Consider the following 19652-nt stretch of genomic DNA (forward strand, 5'->3'; position numbering starts at 1 on the left):
AAGTAGTGACGTTTTGGAATGCAGACTTTGATGGAATGGTCTGCGGGTGTCATATTGCCTTTGGAGAGCCCCTAATGTACCTAAACAGTGGAAACCCCCCACAAATGACACCATTTTGTAAACTAGACCCCCCAAGGAACTTATCTAGATGTGTGATGAGCACTTTGACCCCCCCAGTGCTTCACAGAAGTTTACAACGCCCGGGCGTGAAAATAAAAAATTCGTATTTTTTCCACAAACATGATCTTTTAGTCACCATTTTTTTATTTTCCCAAGGGTACCAGGATAAATTGGACCCCAAAAGTTGTTTTCCAATTTGTCCTGAGTACGCTGCTACCCCATATGTGGGAGAAAACTACTGTATGGGCACACGTCAGGGCTCGGAAGGGAAGTAGTGACGTTTTGGAATGCAGACTTTGATGGAATGGTCTGCGGGTGTCATGTTGCCTTTGGAGAGCCCCTAATGTACCTAAACAGTGGAAACCCCCCACAAATGACACCATTTTGTAAACTAGACCCCCCAAGGAACTTATCTAGATGTGTGGTGAGCACTTTGACCCCCCCAGTGCTTCACAGAAGTTTACAACTCCCGGGCGTGAAAATAAAAAATTCGTATTTTTTCCACAAACATGATCTTTTAGTCACCATTTTTTTTATTTTCCCAAGGGTACCAGGAGAAATTGGACCCCAAAAGTTGTTGTCCAATTTGTCCTGAGTACGCTGACACCCCATATGTGGGAGAAAACTACTGTATGGACACACGTCGGGGCTCGGAAGGGAAGCAGTGACGTTTTGGAATGCAGACTTTGATGGAATGGTCTGCAGGTGTCATGTGCGTTTGGAGAGCCCCTGATGTACCTAAACTATTGAAACTCCCCACAAGTGACCCCATTTTGGACACTAGACCCCCCACGGAACTTATCTAGATGTGTGGTGAGCACTTTGAACCCCCAAGTGCTTCACAGAAGTTTATAACACTCGGACGTGAAAATAAAAAAATCATTTGTTTCCACAAAAATGATATTTTTGCCCCCAATTTTTTATTTTCCTAAGGGTAACAGGAGAAATTGGACCCCAAAAATTGTTTTGCAATTTGTCCTGAGTAGGCTGATACCTTACATGAGGGGGTAAAACACTGTTTGGGCGCATAGCAGAGCTTGGAAGGGAAGGAGCACCATTTGACTTTTTCAACTCAGAATTGGCTGGAATTGAGATCAGACGCCATGTTGCATTTGGAGAGCCCCTGATGTGCCCAAACAGTGGAAACCCCCAATTCTAACTCCAACCCGAACCCCAACACGCCCCTAACCCTAGCCCTAACCCTAGCCCTAACCCTAGCCCTAACCCTAACCCTAGCCCTAACCCTAACCCTAGCCCTAACCCTAACCCTAGCCCTAACCCTAACCCTAACCCTAACCTAACCCTACCCCAACACACCCCTAGCCCTAACCCTAGCCCTAACCCTAATGGAAAAATGGAAATAAATACATTTTTTTTATTTTATTATTTTTCCCTAACTAAAGGGGTGATAACGGGGGGTTTGATTTACTATTTATGGCGATTTTTATGTTTGGCGGCTGTCGCACGCTAAAAGACGCTTTTTATTGTAAAAATAGTTTTTGCATCACCACATATTGAGAGCTATAATTTTTCCGTATTTTGACCCACCGAGTCATGTGAGGTCTTATTTTTTGCGGGACGAGTTGACGTTTTTATTGGTACCATTTTCGGGCACGTGAAATTTTTTGATCGCTTTTTATTCCGATTTTTGGGACGCAGAATGAACAAAAACCAGCGTTTCATGAATTTCTTTTGGGGGGGTGCGTTTACACCGTTCCGCGTGCGGTAAAATTGATAAAGCGGTTTTATTCTTCGGGTCAGTACGGTTACAGCGATACCTCATTTAGGTCGTTTTTTTATGTTTTTGTCGGTTTTATGCAATGAAAACTATTTTATATAAAAAATAATTATTTTTGCATCGCTTTATTCTGCGAGTTATAACTTTTTTATTTTTTCGCTGATGATGCTGTGTGGTGGCTCGTTTTTTGCGGGACAAGATGACGTTTTCAGCGGTACCATGGATATTTATATGCGTCTTTTTGATCGCGCGTTATTGCACTTTTTGTTTGGCGGTATGATAATAAATCATTATTTTTTGCTTCGTTTTTTATTTTTATTTTTTAAGGGGTTCGCTAAAGGGGTTAACTAATGGGAAAGTTTTATAGGGCAGGTCGTTACGGACGCGGTGATACCTAATATGTGTACATTTATTTTTTTTTTTATTATTATTTTAAAAAAATGAATTTATTGGGGAATATTTTTTTTTTTTTTTACTAATTTATTTGGCGATTTTTTTAAATTTATTTTTACACTTTTTTTTTTAATTTTTTTTTACTTTATTACATAGTCCCAGGTGGGACATCACTGTCCTGTGACAGATTGCTGATCTGTCACATCACAGATCACTGTGACAGATCAGCAATCTGTCACAGGCAGTGCACAAGGCTTCCTCATGCCTGCGCTTTGCAGGCACTGAGGAAGCCAGCTTCCCCAGGCCCCCGAAGGCCCCCGTCGCCATCTTGGATTCGGGGGCCTGGAGGAAAGGAGCCCCCCGCAGCAGCGCTGCAAATTGCGCTGCCGTGGGGGGCTCAGGGAAGCACGGAGGGAGCCCCCTCCCTGCCGATGCTTCCCTTTAACTCCCGGTACACCGCGATCGCGTTTGATCGCGGTGTGCAAGGGGTTAACGTGTCGGGGGCGGTCCATGACCGCCCCTGACACATTGTGCCGGGTGTCAGCTGTGATAATCAGCTGACACCCGGCCGCGATCAGCGGCGCTCACCACGTGGGCGCCGCTGATCGCGGTAGACGTACTATCCCGTCCCCGGTCATACGGGCCCGGGTACCGTGGACGGGATAGTACGTCTCATGTCAGGAAGGGGTTAAGTAAGAATGACACCACTGGACACTTTAAAAGGAGGCTGGTGCTTGGCATCATTGTTTCTCTTCTGTTAACCATGGTTATCTCTAAAGAAACACGTGCAGTCATCATTGCACTGCACAAAAATGGCCTAACAGGGAAGAGTATCGCAGCTAGAAAGATTGCACCTCAGTCAACAATCTATCGCATCATCAAGAACTTCAAGGAGAGAGGTTCCCTTGTTGCCAAAAAGGCTCCAGGGCGCCCAAGAAAGACCAGCAAGCGCCAGGACCGTCTCTTAAAAGTGTTTCAGCTGCGGGATCGGGCTACCAGCAGTGCAGAGCTTGCTCAGGAATGGCAGCAGGCAGGTGTGAGTGCATCTGCACGCACTGTGAGGCGGAGACTCTTGGAGCAAGGCCTGGTCTCGAGGGCAGCAAAGAAGCCACTTCTCTCCAGGAAAAACATCATGGACAGACTGATATTCTGCAAGAGGTACAGGGAGTGGACTGCTGAGGACTGGGGTAAAGTCATTTTCTCTGATGAATCCCCTTTTCGATTGTTTGGGACATCTGGAAAACGGCTTATTCGGAGAAGACCAGGTGAGCGCTACCACCAGTCTTGTCTCATGCCAACTGTCAAGCATCCTGAAACCATTCATGTGTGGGGTGGCTTCTCAGCCAAGGGAATGGGCTCTCTCTCAGGCTAAGTGCACACGTACCGGAACTCTCGCAGAAATTACCGCGAGAATTCCGGAATTCCAGTCCGCGGGAAAATCGCATTTTAAATTCCCGCGATTTTCCCGCGGAAAAACTAGCATTGTGCAAGCGTATTTAGCTTGCAAAATGCTAGCGTTCTCCAAGCGATCTGTAGCATCGCTTGGAGAACTGATTGACAGGTTGGTCACACTCGTCAAACATAGTGTTTGACGAGTGTGACCAACTTTTTACTACTGAGGCCGCCTATGCAGCATCAGTAGTAAAAGATAGAATGTAAAAAAAAAAATAAAAAATAGTGTTTTTATTCTTACCTTCCGACGTCCCGCGCAGGCGTTCCCAGTAGTCCTTTGCGAAAATGCCCGCGATGACGTCAGTTCTCGCGGGAACGCGACGTCTCGCGATGACGTCGCGCGAATTACCGCGAGACTTCGCGATCCCGCGAGATTGGACGCCATCGCGGGCATTTTCGCAAAGGACTACTGGGAACGGGAGCGTGGAGAGAGGGGGGAAGGCTTCGCGGGACGTCGGAGGGTAAGAATAACAATATTTTTTATTTTAAATTCTATTTTTTACAGGGATATGGTACCCAAAGCCCGGAGGACAGTCTCCTCTCCTCTGGACCGTGGGTACCATCCACAATTGTTCTGCTTACTTTCCGCATGGTGTGCACAGCCACATGCGGGAAGTAAGCGGAACAATGCATTCCTATGGGTGCGGGATCGCCGCGATTCCGCAAAATAATGAGCATGCTGCGGTTTTTACCGCGAAGCGATTCCGCCGCGGTAAAAACCGCAGCATTAGCACAGCATTGCGGAATCCCATAGGAATGCATGGGATGCTTATTTTTCGCGGCAAAATCGCGCAGTTAAAACTGCCGCGGAAACGCGAAAAAAACGCCACGTGTGAACTCAGCCTAAGTCTTGCCTAAAAACACAGCCATGAATAAAGAATGGTACCAGAATGTCCTTCAAGAGCAACTTCTCCCAACCGTCCAAGAGCAGTTTGGCGCCCAACAATGCCTTTTTCAACATGATGGAGCATCTTGCCATAAAGCAAAGGTGATAACTAAATGGCTCTGGGAACAAAACATAGAGATTTTGGGTCCATGGCCTGGAAACTCCCCAGATCTTAATCCCATTGAGAACTTGTGGTCAATCATCAAGAGACGGGTGGACAAACAAAAACCAACAAATTCTGGCAAAATAAAAGCATTGCTTATGCAAGAATGGACTGCTATCAGTCAGGATTTGATCCAGAAGTTGGTTGAGAGCATGCCAGGGAGAATTGCTGCGGTCCTGAAGAAGAAGGGTCAACACTGCAAATATTGACTTGCTGCATTAACTCATTCTAACTGTCAATATAACCTTTTGTTACTCATAATATGATTGCAATTATATTTCTGTATGTGATAAAAACATCTGACAAACACATAAAAACCAGAGGGCAGCAGATCATGTGAAAATATAATATTTGTGTCATTCTCAAAACTTTTGGCCATGACTGTATATGGGGGATAGAATACTGTATATGGGGCAGGTGTGCTGTATATGGGGGGATAGAGTGCTGTATGTGGGGCAGGTGTGTTGTATATGGGGGATAGAGTGCTGTATATGGGGATAGAGTGCTGTATGTGGGGCAGGTGTGTTGTATATGGGGGATAGAGTGCTGTATATGGGGGGTTAGAGTACTGTATATGGGGCAGGTGTGCTGTATATGGGGGGATAGAGTGCTGTATATGGGGGATAGAGTGCTGTATATGGGGCAGGTGTGTTGTATATGGGGGGATAGAGTGCTGTATATGCGGCAGGTGTGTTGTATATGGGGGATAGAGTGCTGTATATGGGGCAGGTGTGCTGTCAGTGAGGTGGGAGACAGGACTGAGCATAACTAGGGGCTCCTGAGGGTAGACGTCACGGCTGTATATATATAAGGACCCCCTGAGGGCAGACGGCACGGCTGTATATATATAAGGACCCCCTAGGGACAGACGGCACGGCTGTACATATATAAGGACCCCCTGGGGGCAGACGGCACGGCTGTATATATATAAGGACCCCCTGAGGGCAGACGGTACGGCTGCATATATATAAAGACCCCCTGAGGGCAGACGGCACGGCTGTATATATATAAGGACCCCCTGGGGGCAGACGGTACGGCTGCATATATATAAGGACCCCCTGAGGGCAGACGGCACGGCTGTGTATATATAAGGACCCCCTGGGGGCAGACGGTACGGCTGCATATATATAAGGGCCGCCCTGAGGGCAGACGGTACGGCTGCATATATATAAGGGCCGCCCTGAGGGCAGACGGCACGGCTGTATACAGTGCCTACAAGTAGTATTCAACCCCCTGCAGATTTAGCAGGTTTGATAAGATGCAAATAAGTTAGAGCCTTCAAACTTCACACAAGAGCAGGATTTATTAACAGATGCATAAATCTTACAAACCAAAAAGTTATGTTGCTCAGTTAAATTTTAATAAATTTTAAACATACAAGTGTGGGTCAATTATTATTCAACCCCTAGGTTTAATATTTTGTGGAATAACCCTTGTTTGCAATTACAGCTAATAATCGTCTTTTATAAGACCTGATCAGGCCGGCACAGGTCTCTGGAGTTATCTTGGCCCACTCCTCCATGCAGATCTTCTCCAAGTTATCTAGGTTCTTTGGGTGTCTCATGTGGACTTTAATCTTTAGCTCCTTCCACAAGTTTTCAATTGGGTTAAGGTCAGGAGACTGACTAGGCCACTCCAACACCTTGATTTTTTGCCTCTTGAACCAGGCCTTGGTTTTCTTGGCTGTGTGCTTTGGGTCGTTGTCTTGTTGAAAGATGAAATGACGACCCATCTTAAGATCCTTGATGGAGGAGCGGAGGTTCTTGGCCAAAATCTCCAGGTAGGCCGTGCTATCCATCTTCCCATGGATGCGGACCAGATGGCCAGGCCCCTTGGCTGAGAAACAGCCCCACAGCATGATGCTGCCACCACCATGCTTGACTGTAGGGATGGTATTCTTGGGGTCGTATGCAGTGCCATCCAGTCTCCAAACGTCACGTGTGTGGTTGGCACCAAAGATCTCGATCTTGGTCTCATCAGACCAGAGAACCTTGAACCAGTCTGTCTCAGAGTCCTCCAAGTGATCATGAGCAAACTGTAGACAAGCCTTGACATGACGCTTTGAAAGTAAAGGTACCTTACGGGCTCGTCTGGAACGGAGACCATTGCAGTGGAGTATGTTACTTATGGTATTGACTGAAACCAATGTCCCCACTGCCATGAGATCTTCCCGGAGCTCCTTCCTTGTTGTCCTTGGGTTAGCCTTGACTCTTCGGACAAGCCTGGCCTCGGCACGGGAGGAAACTTTCAAAGGCTGTTCAGGCCGTGGAAGGCTAACAGTAGTTCCATAAGCCTTCCACTTCCGGATGATGCTCCCAACAGTGGAGACAGGTAGGCCCAACTCCTTGGAAAGGGTTTTGTACCCCTTGCCAGCCTTGTGACCCTCCACGATCTGGTCTCTGATGGCCTTGGAATGCTCCTTTGTCTTTCCCATGTTGACCATGTATGAGTGCTGTTCACAAGTTTGGGGAGGGTCTTAAATAGTCAGAAAAGGCTGGAAAAAGAGAGAATTAATCCAAACATGTGAAGCTCATTGTTCTTTGTGCCTGAAATACTTCTTAATACTTTAGGGGAACCAAACAGAATTCTGGTGGTTTGAGGGGTTGAATAATAAATGATCCTCTGAATAAACTTTTCACAATTTAAAAAAAAATTAAACAAAGAAATAACATTCTTTTTTGCTGCAGTGCATTTCACACTTCCAGGCTGATCTACAGTCCAAATGTCACAATGCCAAGTTAATTCCGAATGTGTAAACCTGCTAAATCTGCAGGGGGTTGAATACTACTTGTAGGCACTGTATATATAAGGACCCCCTGAGGGCAGACGGCACGGCTGTATATATATAAGGACCCCCTGAGGGCAGACGGTACGGCTGCATATATATAAGGGCCGCCCTGAGGGCAGACGGCACGGCTGTATATATATAAGGACCCCCTGGGGGCAGACGGTACGGCTGCATATATATAAGGGCCGCCCTGAGGGCAGACGGTACGGCTGCATATATATAAGGGCCGCCCTGAGGGCAGACGACACGGCTGTATATATATAAGGACCCCCTGAGGGCAGACGGCACGGCTGTATATATATAAGGACCCCCTGAGGGCAGACGGAACGGCTGCATATATATAAGGGCCGCCCTGAGGGCAGACGGTACGGCTGTATATATATAAGGACCCCCTGGGGGCAGACGGTACGGCTGCATATATATAAGGGCCGCCCTGAGGGCAGACGGTACGGCTGTATATATATAAGGGCCGCCCTGAGGGCAGACGGTACGGCTGCATATATATAAGGACCCCCTGAGGGCAGACGGCACGGCTGTATATATATATAAGGACCCCCTGGGGGCAGACGGTACGGCTGCATATATATAAGGGCCGCCCTGAGGGCAGACGGTACGGCTGTATATATATAAGGGCCCCCTGAGGGCAGACGGCACGGCTGTATATATATAAGGGCCGCCCTGAGGGCAGACGGCACGGCTGTATATATATAAGGACCCCCTGGGGGCAGACGGTACGGCTGCATATATATAAGGGCCGCCCTGAGGGCAGACGGTACGGCTGTATATATATAAGGGCCGCCCTGAGGGCAGACGGCACGGCTGTATATATATAAGGACCCCCTGAGGGCAGACGGTACGGCTGTACATATATAAGGACCCCCTGAGGGCAGACGGCACGGCTGTATATATATAAGGACCCCCTGAGGGCAGACGGTACGGCTGTACATATATAAGGTCCCCCCGGGGGCAGACGGCACGGCTGTACATATATAAGGACCCCCTGGGGGCAGACGGTACAGCTGTACATATATAAGGACCCCCTGGGGACAGACGGCACGGCTGCATATATATAAGGGCCGCCCTGAGGGCAGACGGTACGGCTGTACATATATAAGGTCCCCCCGGGGGCAGACGGCACGGCTGTACATATATAAGGACCCCCTGGGGGCAGACGGTACAGCTGTACATATATAAGGACCCCCTGGGGACAGACGGCACGGCTGCATATATATAAGGGCCGCCCTGAGGGCAGACGGTACGGCTGTATATATATAAGGGCCCCCTGAGGGCAGACGGCACGGCTGTATATATATAAGGACCCCCTAGGGACAGACGGCACGGCTGTACATATATAAGGACCCCCTGGGGGCAGACGGCACGGCTGTACATATATAAGGACCCCCTGGGGGCAGACGGCACGGCTGCATATATATAAGGGCCGCCCCTGAGGGCAGACGGTACGGCTGTATATATATAAGGGCCCCCTGAGGGCAGACGGCACGGCTGTACATACAGTGGGGCAAAAAAGTATTTAGTCAGTCAGCAATAGTGCAAGTTCCACCACTTAATAAGATGAGAGGCGTCTGTAATTTACATCATAGGTAGACCTCAACTATGGGAGACAAACTGAGAAAAAAAAATCCAGAAAATCACATTGTCTGTTTTTTTTCATTTGATTTGCATATTATGGTGGAAAATAAGTATTTGGTCAGAAACAAAATTTCATCTCAATACTTTGTGATATATCCTTTGTTGGCAATGACAGAGGTCAAACGTTTTCTGTAAGTCTTCACAAGGTTGCCACACACTGTTGTTGGTATGTTGGCCCATTCCTCCATGCAGATCTCCTCTAGAGCAGTGATGTTTTTGGCTTTTCGCTTGGCAACACAGACTTTCAACTCCCTCCAAAGGTTTTCTATAGGGTTGAGATCTGGAGACTGGCTAGGCCACTCCAGGACCTTGAAATGCTTCTTACGAAGCCACTCCTTCGTTTCCCTGGCGCTGTGCTTTGGATCATTGTCATGTTGAAAGACCCAGCCACGTTTCATCTGCAATGCCCTTGCTGATGGAAGGAGGTTTGCACTCAAAATCTCACGATACATGGCCCCATTCATTCTTTCATGTACCCGGATCAGTCGTCCTGGCCCCTTTGCAGAGAAACAGCCCCAAAGCATGATGTTTCCACCACCATGCTTTACAGTAGGTATGGTGTTTGATGGATGCAACTCAGTATTCTTTTTCCTCCAAACACGACAAGTTGTGTTTCTACCAAACAGTTCCAGTTTGGTTTCATCAGACCATAGGACATTCTCCCAAAACTCCTCTGGATCATCCAAATGCTCTCTAGCAAACTTCAGACGGGCCCGGACATGTACAGGCTTAAGCAGTGGGACACGTCTGGCACTGCAGGATCTGAGTCCATGGTGGCGTAGTGTGTTACTTATGGTAGGCCTTGTTACATTGGTCCCAGCTCTCTGCAGTTCATTCACTAGGTCCCCCCGCGTGGTTCTGGGATTTTTGCTCACCGTTCTTGTGATCATTCTGACCCCACGGGGTGGGATTTTGCGTGGAGCACCAGATCGAGGGAGATTATCAGTGGTCTTGTATGTCTTCCATTTTCTAATTATTGCTCCCACAGTTGATTTCTTCACTCCAAGCTGGTTGGCTATTGCAGATTCAGTCTTCCCAGCCTGGTGCAGGGCTACAATTTTGTTTCTGGTGTCCTTTGACAGCTCTTTGGTCTTCACCATAGTGGAGTTTGGAGTCAGACTGTTTGAGGGTGTGCACAGGTGTCTTTTTATACTGATAACAAGTTTAAACAGGTGCCATTACTACAGGTAATGAGTGGAGGAAAGAGGAGACTCTTAAAGAAGAAGTTACAGGTCTGTGAGAGCCAGAAATCTTGTTTGCTTGTTTCTGACCAAATACTTATTTTCCACCATAATATGCAAATCAAATGAAAAAAAAACAGACAATGTGATTTTCTGGATTTTTTTTTCTCAGTTTGTCTCCCATAGTTGAGGTCTACCTATGATGTAAATTACAGACGCCTCTCATCTTTTTCAGTGGTGGAACTTGCACTATTGCTGACTGACTAAATACTTTTTTTCCCCACTGTATATAAGGACCCCCTGAGGGCAGACGGCACGTCTGTACATATATAAGGACCCCCTGAGGGCAGACGGCACGGCTGTACATATAAGGACCCCCTGGGGGCAGACGGCACGGCTGTACATATATTAGGACCCCCCTGAGGGCAGACGGCACGGCTGTACATATATAAGGACCCCCTGGGGGCAGACGGCACGGCTGTACATATAAGGACCCCCCTGAGGGCAGACGGCACGGCTGTACATATATAAGGACCCCCTGGGGGCAGACGGCACGGCTGTACATATAAGGACCCCCTGGGGGCAGACGGTACAGCTGTACATATATAAGGACCCCCAGGGGGCAGACGGTACAGCTGTACATATATAAGGACCCCCTAGGGGCAGACGGCACGGCTGTACATATATAAGGACCCCCTGGGGGCAGACGGCACGGCTGTACATATAAGGACCCCCCGGGGGCAGACGGCACGGCTGTACATATATAAGGACCCCCTGAGGGCAGACGGCACGGCTGTACATATATAAGGACCCCCTGGGGGCAGACGGCACGGCTGTACATATATAAGGACCCCCTGGGGGCAGACGGCACGGCTGTACATATATAAGGACCCCCTGAGGGCAGACGGCACGGCTGTACATATAAGGACCCCCCGGGGGCAGACGGCACGGCTGTACAGTTGTGGGTATACGTTTTCACATTTTCCGGCCGTTCTCCAGCTTCTCTTCACCGTTTCCTGGGGTGCGCTCCCGATCCGGATATAGCGGCATATTTTCACTGCATCCAAATCGCTGCCGTCTAATCGCGCCGGTGAATCCTCTGCGATCTCTGAACCCTGCTGGTTTACCGCATACAAGACCTTCTGTAGTGGAAATATGTTGACCTGGTGTGGCTGGTAAACCTGCGCCGCGGGTGAGAGAAGACTGGGCCAAATAGAGGCCCCGCGGGCCGGAGATTTCTATGAATCCATCCGCTGTGCCTGTACTGCGCTGCTACTCCTGCAGGCCTCATAGTTGCAGAACTATGGCATTTAAAGGGGCGAAAAAAGAAAGCTTCAAGGCCCGGACTGCCATAACGGTAGAGATTGTCCAAGATGTTTGCAGGACCTTGGTCGAGTGGCCGCCTGACGGGAACCCTGCGAGCCACCTCCTCCGATCCGGAGCCGGGGATTCCTGCAGGTGCACTGACGTGGCCACTTGAACGGGATCCTCCACATCCTTTTGACCCTCTCCAGCAGTTGCATTACCGGAGTGTTCTGGTCTATATCTTATGGGCCGGCGGCCTGGGAGAGTGGTGTAGACTGCTACTCCCACACCCTGATCATGGTGCTGAGCTCCGGGCAGGCCTTGCACCACACCATAGCTTGCACATGTGACCTCGAGCTTTACCTGACTCCTCTCGGCAGAGGTTTTCGGTCAGTGGGGGTCACAACAGACCTACCCAAATCTCAAGTTTCCCACCTATGCAGCGGATAGTTGGAAGCTGTGAGCGGTGAGATCGGCAGGTACGCGCACACACTCCACAGTGGTGTTGGGTTCTCGGTGGAGTTCGGGGGCCACTTGGCTCTGACTAGTCGCACAGGGGCTGTATATGATATAAGTGAGTACACCGGGGTCTCCATGTGATCCGCTCATCCCCTCCCCCCATACATCGGAGAATATACATTGCGAGTGGGGTCTGCTCATGTAACACCTCCTGTCATTACCAGGTCCGTGTATGGGGCGATCTGGGGGTAAGATCCTCCGGTGAATACACATCTGAGTGCTGCTCCGCTCCTGCGGGTACTGAGGAGCCGCCACCTCTGAAGACCCCTCGCTCCTCCATCCTGAAGACATCATGTCCGCTTACCCAGTAAGTAGCTTTGTGTTGTAATTTGTCTTTTTATCCAGTCTTATCCAAAGCTGCAGTCCCTTTCTGTCAGCTCTTGCGCTGCAGGGACAATAAACTCCTCTCTTCGCTGCTTTCTGGAGATTCCACGCGGCGCATTTCCCACAAAGACGTTCTCTTCTAGAGCCCCTCTGAGCAGACTGTTTTCCAAGTGACAGAGAGCAGAATTGTGATTGCAGCTCTTCATCGACTGCTGAAGTAATTCAGTACAAGAAAAGTAAAGCAGACGGTTCCCACAGTACTCTAATCCGACTTCTCCTGTGATGTGATGGATGCTCACTCCTTGTGCGGTGGTGGAAGTTAGAGAAGACTCGCTGAACATTTCACAGATGATGCGCTGAGCCCCCAAACCTGTGTAATTACTGATCCTGAGTTACCTCCTGTATTATACCCCAGAGCTGCACTCACTATTCTGCTGGTGCAGTCACTGTGTACATACATTACATTACTGATCCTGAGTTACCTCCTGTATTATACTCCAGAGCTGCACTCACTATTCTGCTGGTGCAGTCACTGTGTACATACATTACTGATCCTGAGTTACATCCTGTATTATACCCCAGAGCTGCACTCACTATTCTGCTGGTGCAGTCACTGTGTACATACATTACATTACTGATCCTGAGTTACCTCCTGTATTATACCCCAGAGCTGCACTCACTATTCTGCTGGTGCAGTCACTGTGTACATACATTACATTACTGATCCTGAGTTACCTCCTGTATTATACCCCAGAGCTGCACTCACTATTCTGCTGGTGCAGTCACTGTGTACATACATTACATTACTGATCCTGAGTTACCTCCTGTATTATACCCCAGAGCTGCACTCACTATTCTGCTGGTGCAGTCACTGTGTATATACATTACATTACTGATCCTGAGTTACATCCTGTATTATACCCCAGAGCTGCACTCACTATTCTGCTGGTGCAGTCGCTGTGTACATACATTACATTACTGATCCTGAGTTACATCCTGTATTATACCCCAGAGCTGCACTCACTATTCTGCTGGTGCAGTCACTGTGTACATACATTACATTACTGATCCTGAGTTACCTCCTGTATTATACTCCAGAGCTGCACTCACTATTCTGCTGGTGCAGTCACTGTGTACATACATTACTGATCCTGAGTTACATCCTGTATGATACCCCAGAGCTGCACTCACTATTCTGCTGGTGCAGTCACTGTGTACATACATTACATTACTGATCCTGAGTTACCTCCTGTATTATACCCAAGAGCTGCACTCACTATTCTGCTGATGGAGTCACTGTGTACATACATTACATTACTGATCCTGAGTTACATCCTGTATTATACTCCAGAGCTGCACTCACTATTATGCTGGTGCAGTCACTGTGTACATACATTACATTACTGATCCTGAGTTACCTCCTGTATTATACCCCAGAGCTGCACTCACTATTCTGCTGGTACAGTCACTGTGTACATACATTACATTACTGATCCTGAGTTACATCCTGTATTATACTCCAGAGCTGCACTCACTATTCTGCTGGTGCAGTCACTGTGTACATACATTACATTACTGATCCTGAGTTACCTCCTGTATTATACTCCAGAGCTGCACTCACTATTCTGCTGGTGCAGTCACTGTGTACATACATTACATTACCGATCCAGAGTTACATCCTGTATTATACCCCAGAGCTGCACTCACTATTCTGCTGGTGCAGTCTCTGTGTACATTCATTACATTACTGATCCTGAGTTACCTCCTGTATTATACCCCAGAGCTGCACTCACTATTCTGCTGGTGCAGTCACTGTGTACATACATTACTGATCCTGAGTTACCTCCTGTATTATACCCCAGAGCTGCACTCACTATTCTGCTGGTGCAGTCACTGTGTACATACATTACATTACTGATCCTGAGTTACATCCTGTATTATACCCCAGAGGTGCACTCACTATTCTGCTGGTGCAGTCACTGTGTACATACATTGCATTACTGATCCTGAGTTACATCCTGTATTATACCCCAGAGCTGCACTCACTATTCTGCTGGTGCAGTCACTGTGTACATACATTACTGATCCTGAGTTACATCCTGTATTATACCCCAGAGCTGCACTCACTATTCTGCTGGTGCAGTCACTGTGTACATACATTGCATTACTGATCCTGAGTTACATCTTGTATTATACCCCAGAGCTGCACTCACTATTCTACTGGTGCAGTCACTGTGTACATACATTACATTACTGATCCTGAGTTACATCCTGTATTATACCCCAGAGCTGCGCTCACTATTCTGCTGGTGCAGTCACTGTGTACATACATTACATTACTGATCCTGAGTTACCTCCTGTATTATACTCCAGAGCTGCACTCACTATTCTGCTGGTGCAGTCACTGTGTACATACATTACATTACTGATCCTGAGTTACATCCTGTATTATACCCCAGAGCTGCGCTCACTATTCTGCTGGTGCAGTCACTGTGTACATACATTGCATTACTGATCCTGAGTTACATCCTGTATTATACTCCAGAGCTGCACTCACTATTCTGCTGGTGCAGTCACTGTGTACATACATTACATTACTGATCCTGAGTTACCTCCTGTATTATACCCCAGAGCTGCACTCACTATTCTGCTGGTGCAGTCACTGTGTACATACATTACTTATCCTGAGTTACCTCCTGTATTATACCCCAGAGCTGCACTCACTATTCTGCTGGTGCAGTCACTGTGTGCATACATTACATTACTGATCCTGAGTTACATCCTGTATTATACCCCAGAGCTGCACTCACTATTCTGCTGGTACAGTCACTGTGTACATACATTACATTACTGATCCTGAGTTACCTCCTGTATTATACTCCAGAGGTGCATTCACTATTCTGCTGGTGCAGTCACTGTGTACATACATTACATTACTGATCCTGAGTTACCTCCTGTATTATACTCCAGAGCTGCACTCACTATTCTGCTGGTGCAGTCACTGTGTACATACATTACTGATCCTGAGTTACCTCCTGTATTATACCCCAGAGCTGCACTCACTATTCTGCTGGTACAGTCACTGTGTACATACATTACATTACTGATCCTGAGTTACATCCTGTATTATACTCCAGAGCTGCACTCACTATTCTGCTGGTGCAGTCACTGTGTACATACATTACATTACTGATCCTGAGTTACCTCCTGTATTATACTCCAGAGCTGCACTCACTATTCTGCTGGTGCAGTCACTGTGTACATACATTACATTACCGATCCAGAGTTACATCCTGTATTATACCCCAGAGCTGCACTCACTATTCTGCTGGTGCAGTCTCTGTGTACATACATTACATTACTGATCCTGAGTTACCTCCTGTATTATACCCCAGAGCTGCACTCACTATTCTGCTGGTGCAGTCACTGTGTACATACATTACATTACTGATCCTGAGTTACATCCTGTATTATACCCCAGAGGTGCACTCACTATTCTGCTGGTGCAGTCACTGTGTACATACATTGCATTACTGATCCTGAGTTACATCCTGTATTATACCCCAGAGCTGCACTCACTGTTCTGCTGGTGCAGTCACTGTGTACATACATTACTGATCCTGAGTTACATCCTGTATTATACCCCAGAGCTGCACTCACTATTCTGCTGGTGCAGTCACTGTGTACATACATTGCATTACTGATCCTGAGTTACATCCTGTATTATACCCCAGAGCTGCACTCACTATTCTACTGGTGCAGTCACTGTGTACATACATTACATTACTGATCCTGAGTTACATCCTGTATTATACCCCAGAGCTGCGCTCACTATTCTGCTGGTGCAGTCACTGTGTACATACATTACATTACTGATCCTGAGTTACCTCCTGTATTATACTCCAGAGCTGCACTCACTATTCTGCTGGTGCAGTCACTGTGTACATACATTACATTACTGATCCTGAGTTACATCCTGTATTATACCCCAGAGCTGCGCTCACTATTCTGCTGGTGCAGTCACTGTGTACATACATTGCATTACTGATCCTGAGTTACATCCTGTATTATACTCCAGAGCTGCACTCACTATTCTGCTGGTGCAGTCACTGTGTACATACATTACATTACTGATCCTGATTTACCTCCTGTATTATACCCCAGAGCTGCACTCACTATTCTGCTGGTGCAGTCACTGTGTACATACATTACTTATCCTGAGTTACCTCCTGTATTATACCCCAGAGCTGCACTCACTATTCTGCTGGTGCAGTCACTGTGTACATACATTACTTATCCTGAGTTACATCCTGTATTATACCCCAGAGCTGCGCTCACTATTCTGCTGGTGCAGTCACTGTGTACATACATTACATTACTGATCCTGAGTTACCTCCTGTATTATACTCCAGAGCTGCACTCACTATTCTGCTGGTGCAGTCACTGTGTACATACATTACATTACTGATCCTGAGTTACATCCTGTATTATACCCCAGAGCTGCGCTCACTATTCTGCTGGTGCAGTCACTGTGTACATACATTGCATTACTGATCCTGAGTTACATCCTGTATTATACTCCAGAGCTGCACTCACTATTCTGCTGGTGCAGTCACTGTGTACATACATTACATTACTGATCCTGATTTACCTCCTGTATTATACCCCAGAGCTGCACTCACTATTCTGCTGGTGCAGTCACTGTGTACATACATTACTTATCCTGAGTTACCTCCTGTATTATACCCCAGAGCAGCACTCACTATTCTGCTGGTGCAGTCACTGTGTGCATACATTACATTACTGATCCTGAGTTACATCCTGTATTATACCCCAGAGCTGCACTCACTATTCTGCTGGTACAGTCACTGTGTACATACATTACATTACTGATCCTGAGTTACCTCCTGTATTATACTCCAGAGGTGCATTCACTATTCTGCTGGTGCAGTCACTGTGTACATACATTACATTACTGATCCTGAGTTACCTCCTGTATTATACTCCAGAGCTGCACTCACTATTCTGCTGGTGCAGTCACTGTGTACATACATTACTGATCCTGAGTTACCTCCTGTATTATACCCCAGAGCTGCACTCACTATTCTGCTGGTGCAGTCACTGTGTGCATACATTACATTACTGATCCTGAGTTACCTCCTGTATTATACTCCAGAGGTGCACTCACTATTCTGTTGGTGCAGTCACTGTGTACATACATTACATTACTGATCCTGAGTTACCTCCTGTATTATACTCCAGAGCTGCACTCACTATTCTGCTGGTGCAGTCACTGTGTACATACATTACTGATCCTGAGTTACCTCCTGTATTATACCCCAGAGCTGCACTCACTATTCTGCTGGTGCAGTCACTGTGTACATACATTACATTACTGATCCTGAGTTACCTCCTGTATTATACTCCAGAGCTGCACTCACTATTCTGCTGGTGCAGTCACTGTGTACATACATTACATTACTGATCCTGAGTTACATCCTGTATTATACCCCAGAGCTGCGCTCACTATTCTGCTGGTGCAGTCACTGTGTACATACATTGCATTACTGATCCTGAGTTACATCCTGTATTATACTCCAGAGCTGCACTCACTATTCTGCTGGTGCAGTCACTGTGTACATACATTACATTACTGATCCTGAGTTACCTCCTGTATTATACCCCAGAGCTGCACTCACTATTCTGCTGGTGCAGTCACTGTGTACATACATTACACTACTGATCCTGAGTTACATCCTGTATTATACCCCAGAGCTGCACTCACTATTCTGCTGGTGCAGTCACTGTGTACATACATTACATTACTGATCCTGCGTTACATCCTGTATTATACCCCAGAGCTGCACTCACTATTCTGCTGGTGCAGTCACTGTGTGCATACATTACATTACTGATCCTGAGTTTCCTCCTGTATTATACCCCAGAGCAGCACTCCCTATTCTGCTGGTGGAGTCACTGTGTACATACATTACATTACTGATCCTGAGTTACCTCCTGTATTATACTCCAGAGCTGCACTCACTATTCTGCTGGTGCAGTCACTGTGTACATACATTACATTACTGATCCTGAGTTACCTCCTGTATTATACCCCAGAGCTGCACTCACTATTCTGCTGGTGCAGTCACTGTGTACATACATTACATTACTGATCCTGAGTTACATCCTGTATTATACCCCAGAGGTGCACTCACTATTCTGCTGGTGCAGTCACTGTGTACATACATTACTGATCCTGAGTTACATCCTGTATTATACCCCAGAGCTGCGCTCACTATTCTGCTGGTGCAGTCACTGTGTACATACATTGCATTACTGATCCTGAGTTACATCCTGTATTATACTCCAGAGCTGCACTCACTATTCTGCTGGTGCAGTCACTGTGTACATACATTACATTACTGATCCTGAGTTACCTCCTGTATTATACCCCAGAGCTGCACTCACTATTCTGCTGGTGCAGTCACTGTGTACATACATTACACTACTGATCCTGAGTTACATCCTGTATTATACCCCAGAGCTGCACTCACTATTCTGCTGGTGCAGTCACTGTGTACATACATTACATTACTGATCCTGCGTTACATCCTGTATTATACCCCAGAGCTGCACTCACTATTCTGCTGGTGCAGTCACTGTGTGCATACATTACATTACTGATCCTGAGTTTCCTCCTGTATTATACCCCAGAGCAGCACTCCCTATTCTGCTGGTGGAGTCACTGTGTACATACATTACATTACTGATCCTGAGTTACCTCCTGTATTATACTCCAGAGCTGCACTCACTATTCTGCTGGTGCAGTCACTGTGTACATACATTACATTACTGATCCTGAGTTACCTCCTGTATTATACCCCAGAGCTGCACTCACTATTCTGCTGGTGCAGTCACTGTGTACATACATTACATTACTGATCCTGAGTTACATCCTGTATTATACCCCAGAGGTGCACTCACTATTCTGCTGGTGCAGTCACTGTGTACATACATTACTGATCCTGAGTTACCTCCTGTATTATACTCCAGAGCTGCACTCACTATTCTGCTGGTGCAGTCACTGTGTGCATACATTACATTACTGATCCTGAGTTACCTCCTGTATTATA

The 19652-nt window shown here is 47.0% G+C and overlaps 1 protein-coding gene across 4 annotated transcripts in view; it reads left to right on the forward strand.

Moving 5' to 3' along the window:
- The window catches only part of LOC141065386 (uncharacterized), a 109452-nt gene that overhangs the window by 9151 nt on the left and 80649 nt on the right, over positions 1-19652 (forward strand). For all 4 annotated transcript variants that reach the window (XM_073557853.1, XM_073557852.1, XM_073557851.1 and 1 more), the window contains exon 2: positions 12360-12502. In XM_073557853.1, coding sequence (XP_073413954.1) covers positions 12488-12502 — 15 coding nt within the window. In that variant the 5' untranslated portion in view covers positions 12360-12487. The remainder of the gene's footprint in view (positions 1-12359; positions 12503-19652) is intronic.

The sequence above is a fragment of the Dendrobates tinctorius genome, unplaced genomic scaffold (genome assembly GCF_039654945.1).
Source record: "Dendrobates tinctorius isolate UK_male_01 unplaced genomic scaffold, ASM3965494v1 ptg000251l, whole genome shotgun sequence".
Lineage (NCBI taxonomy): Eukaryota > Metazoa > Chordata > Amphibia > Anura > Dendrobatidae > Dendrobates > Dendrobates tinctorius.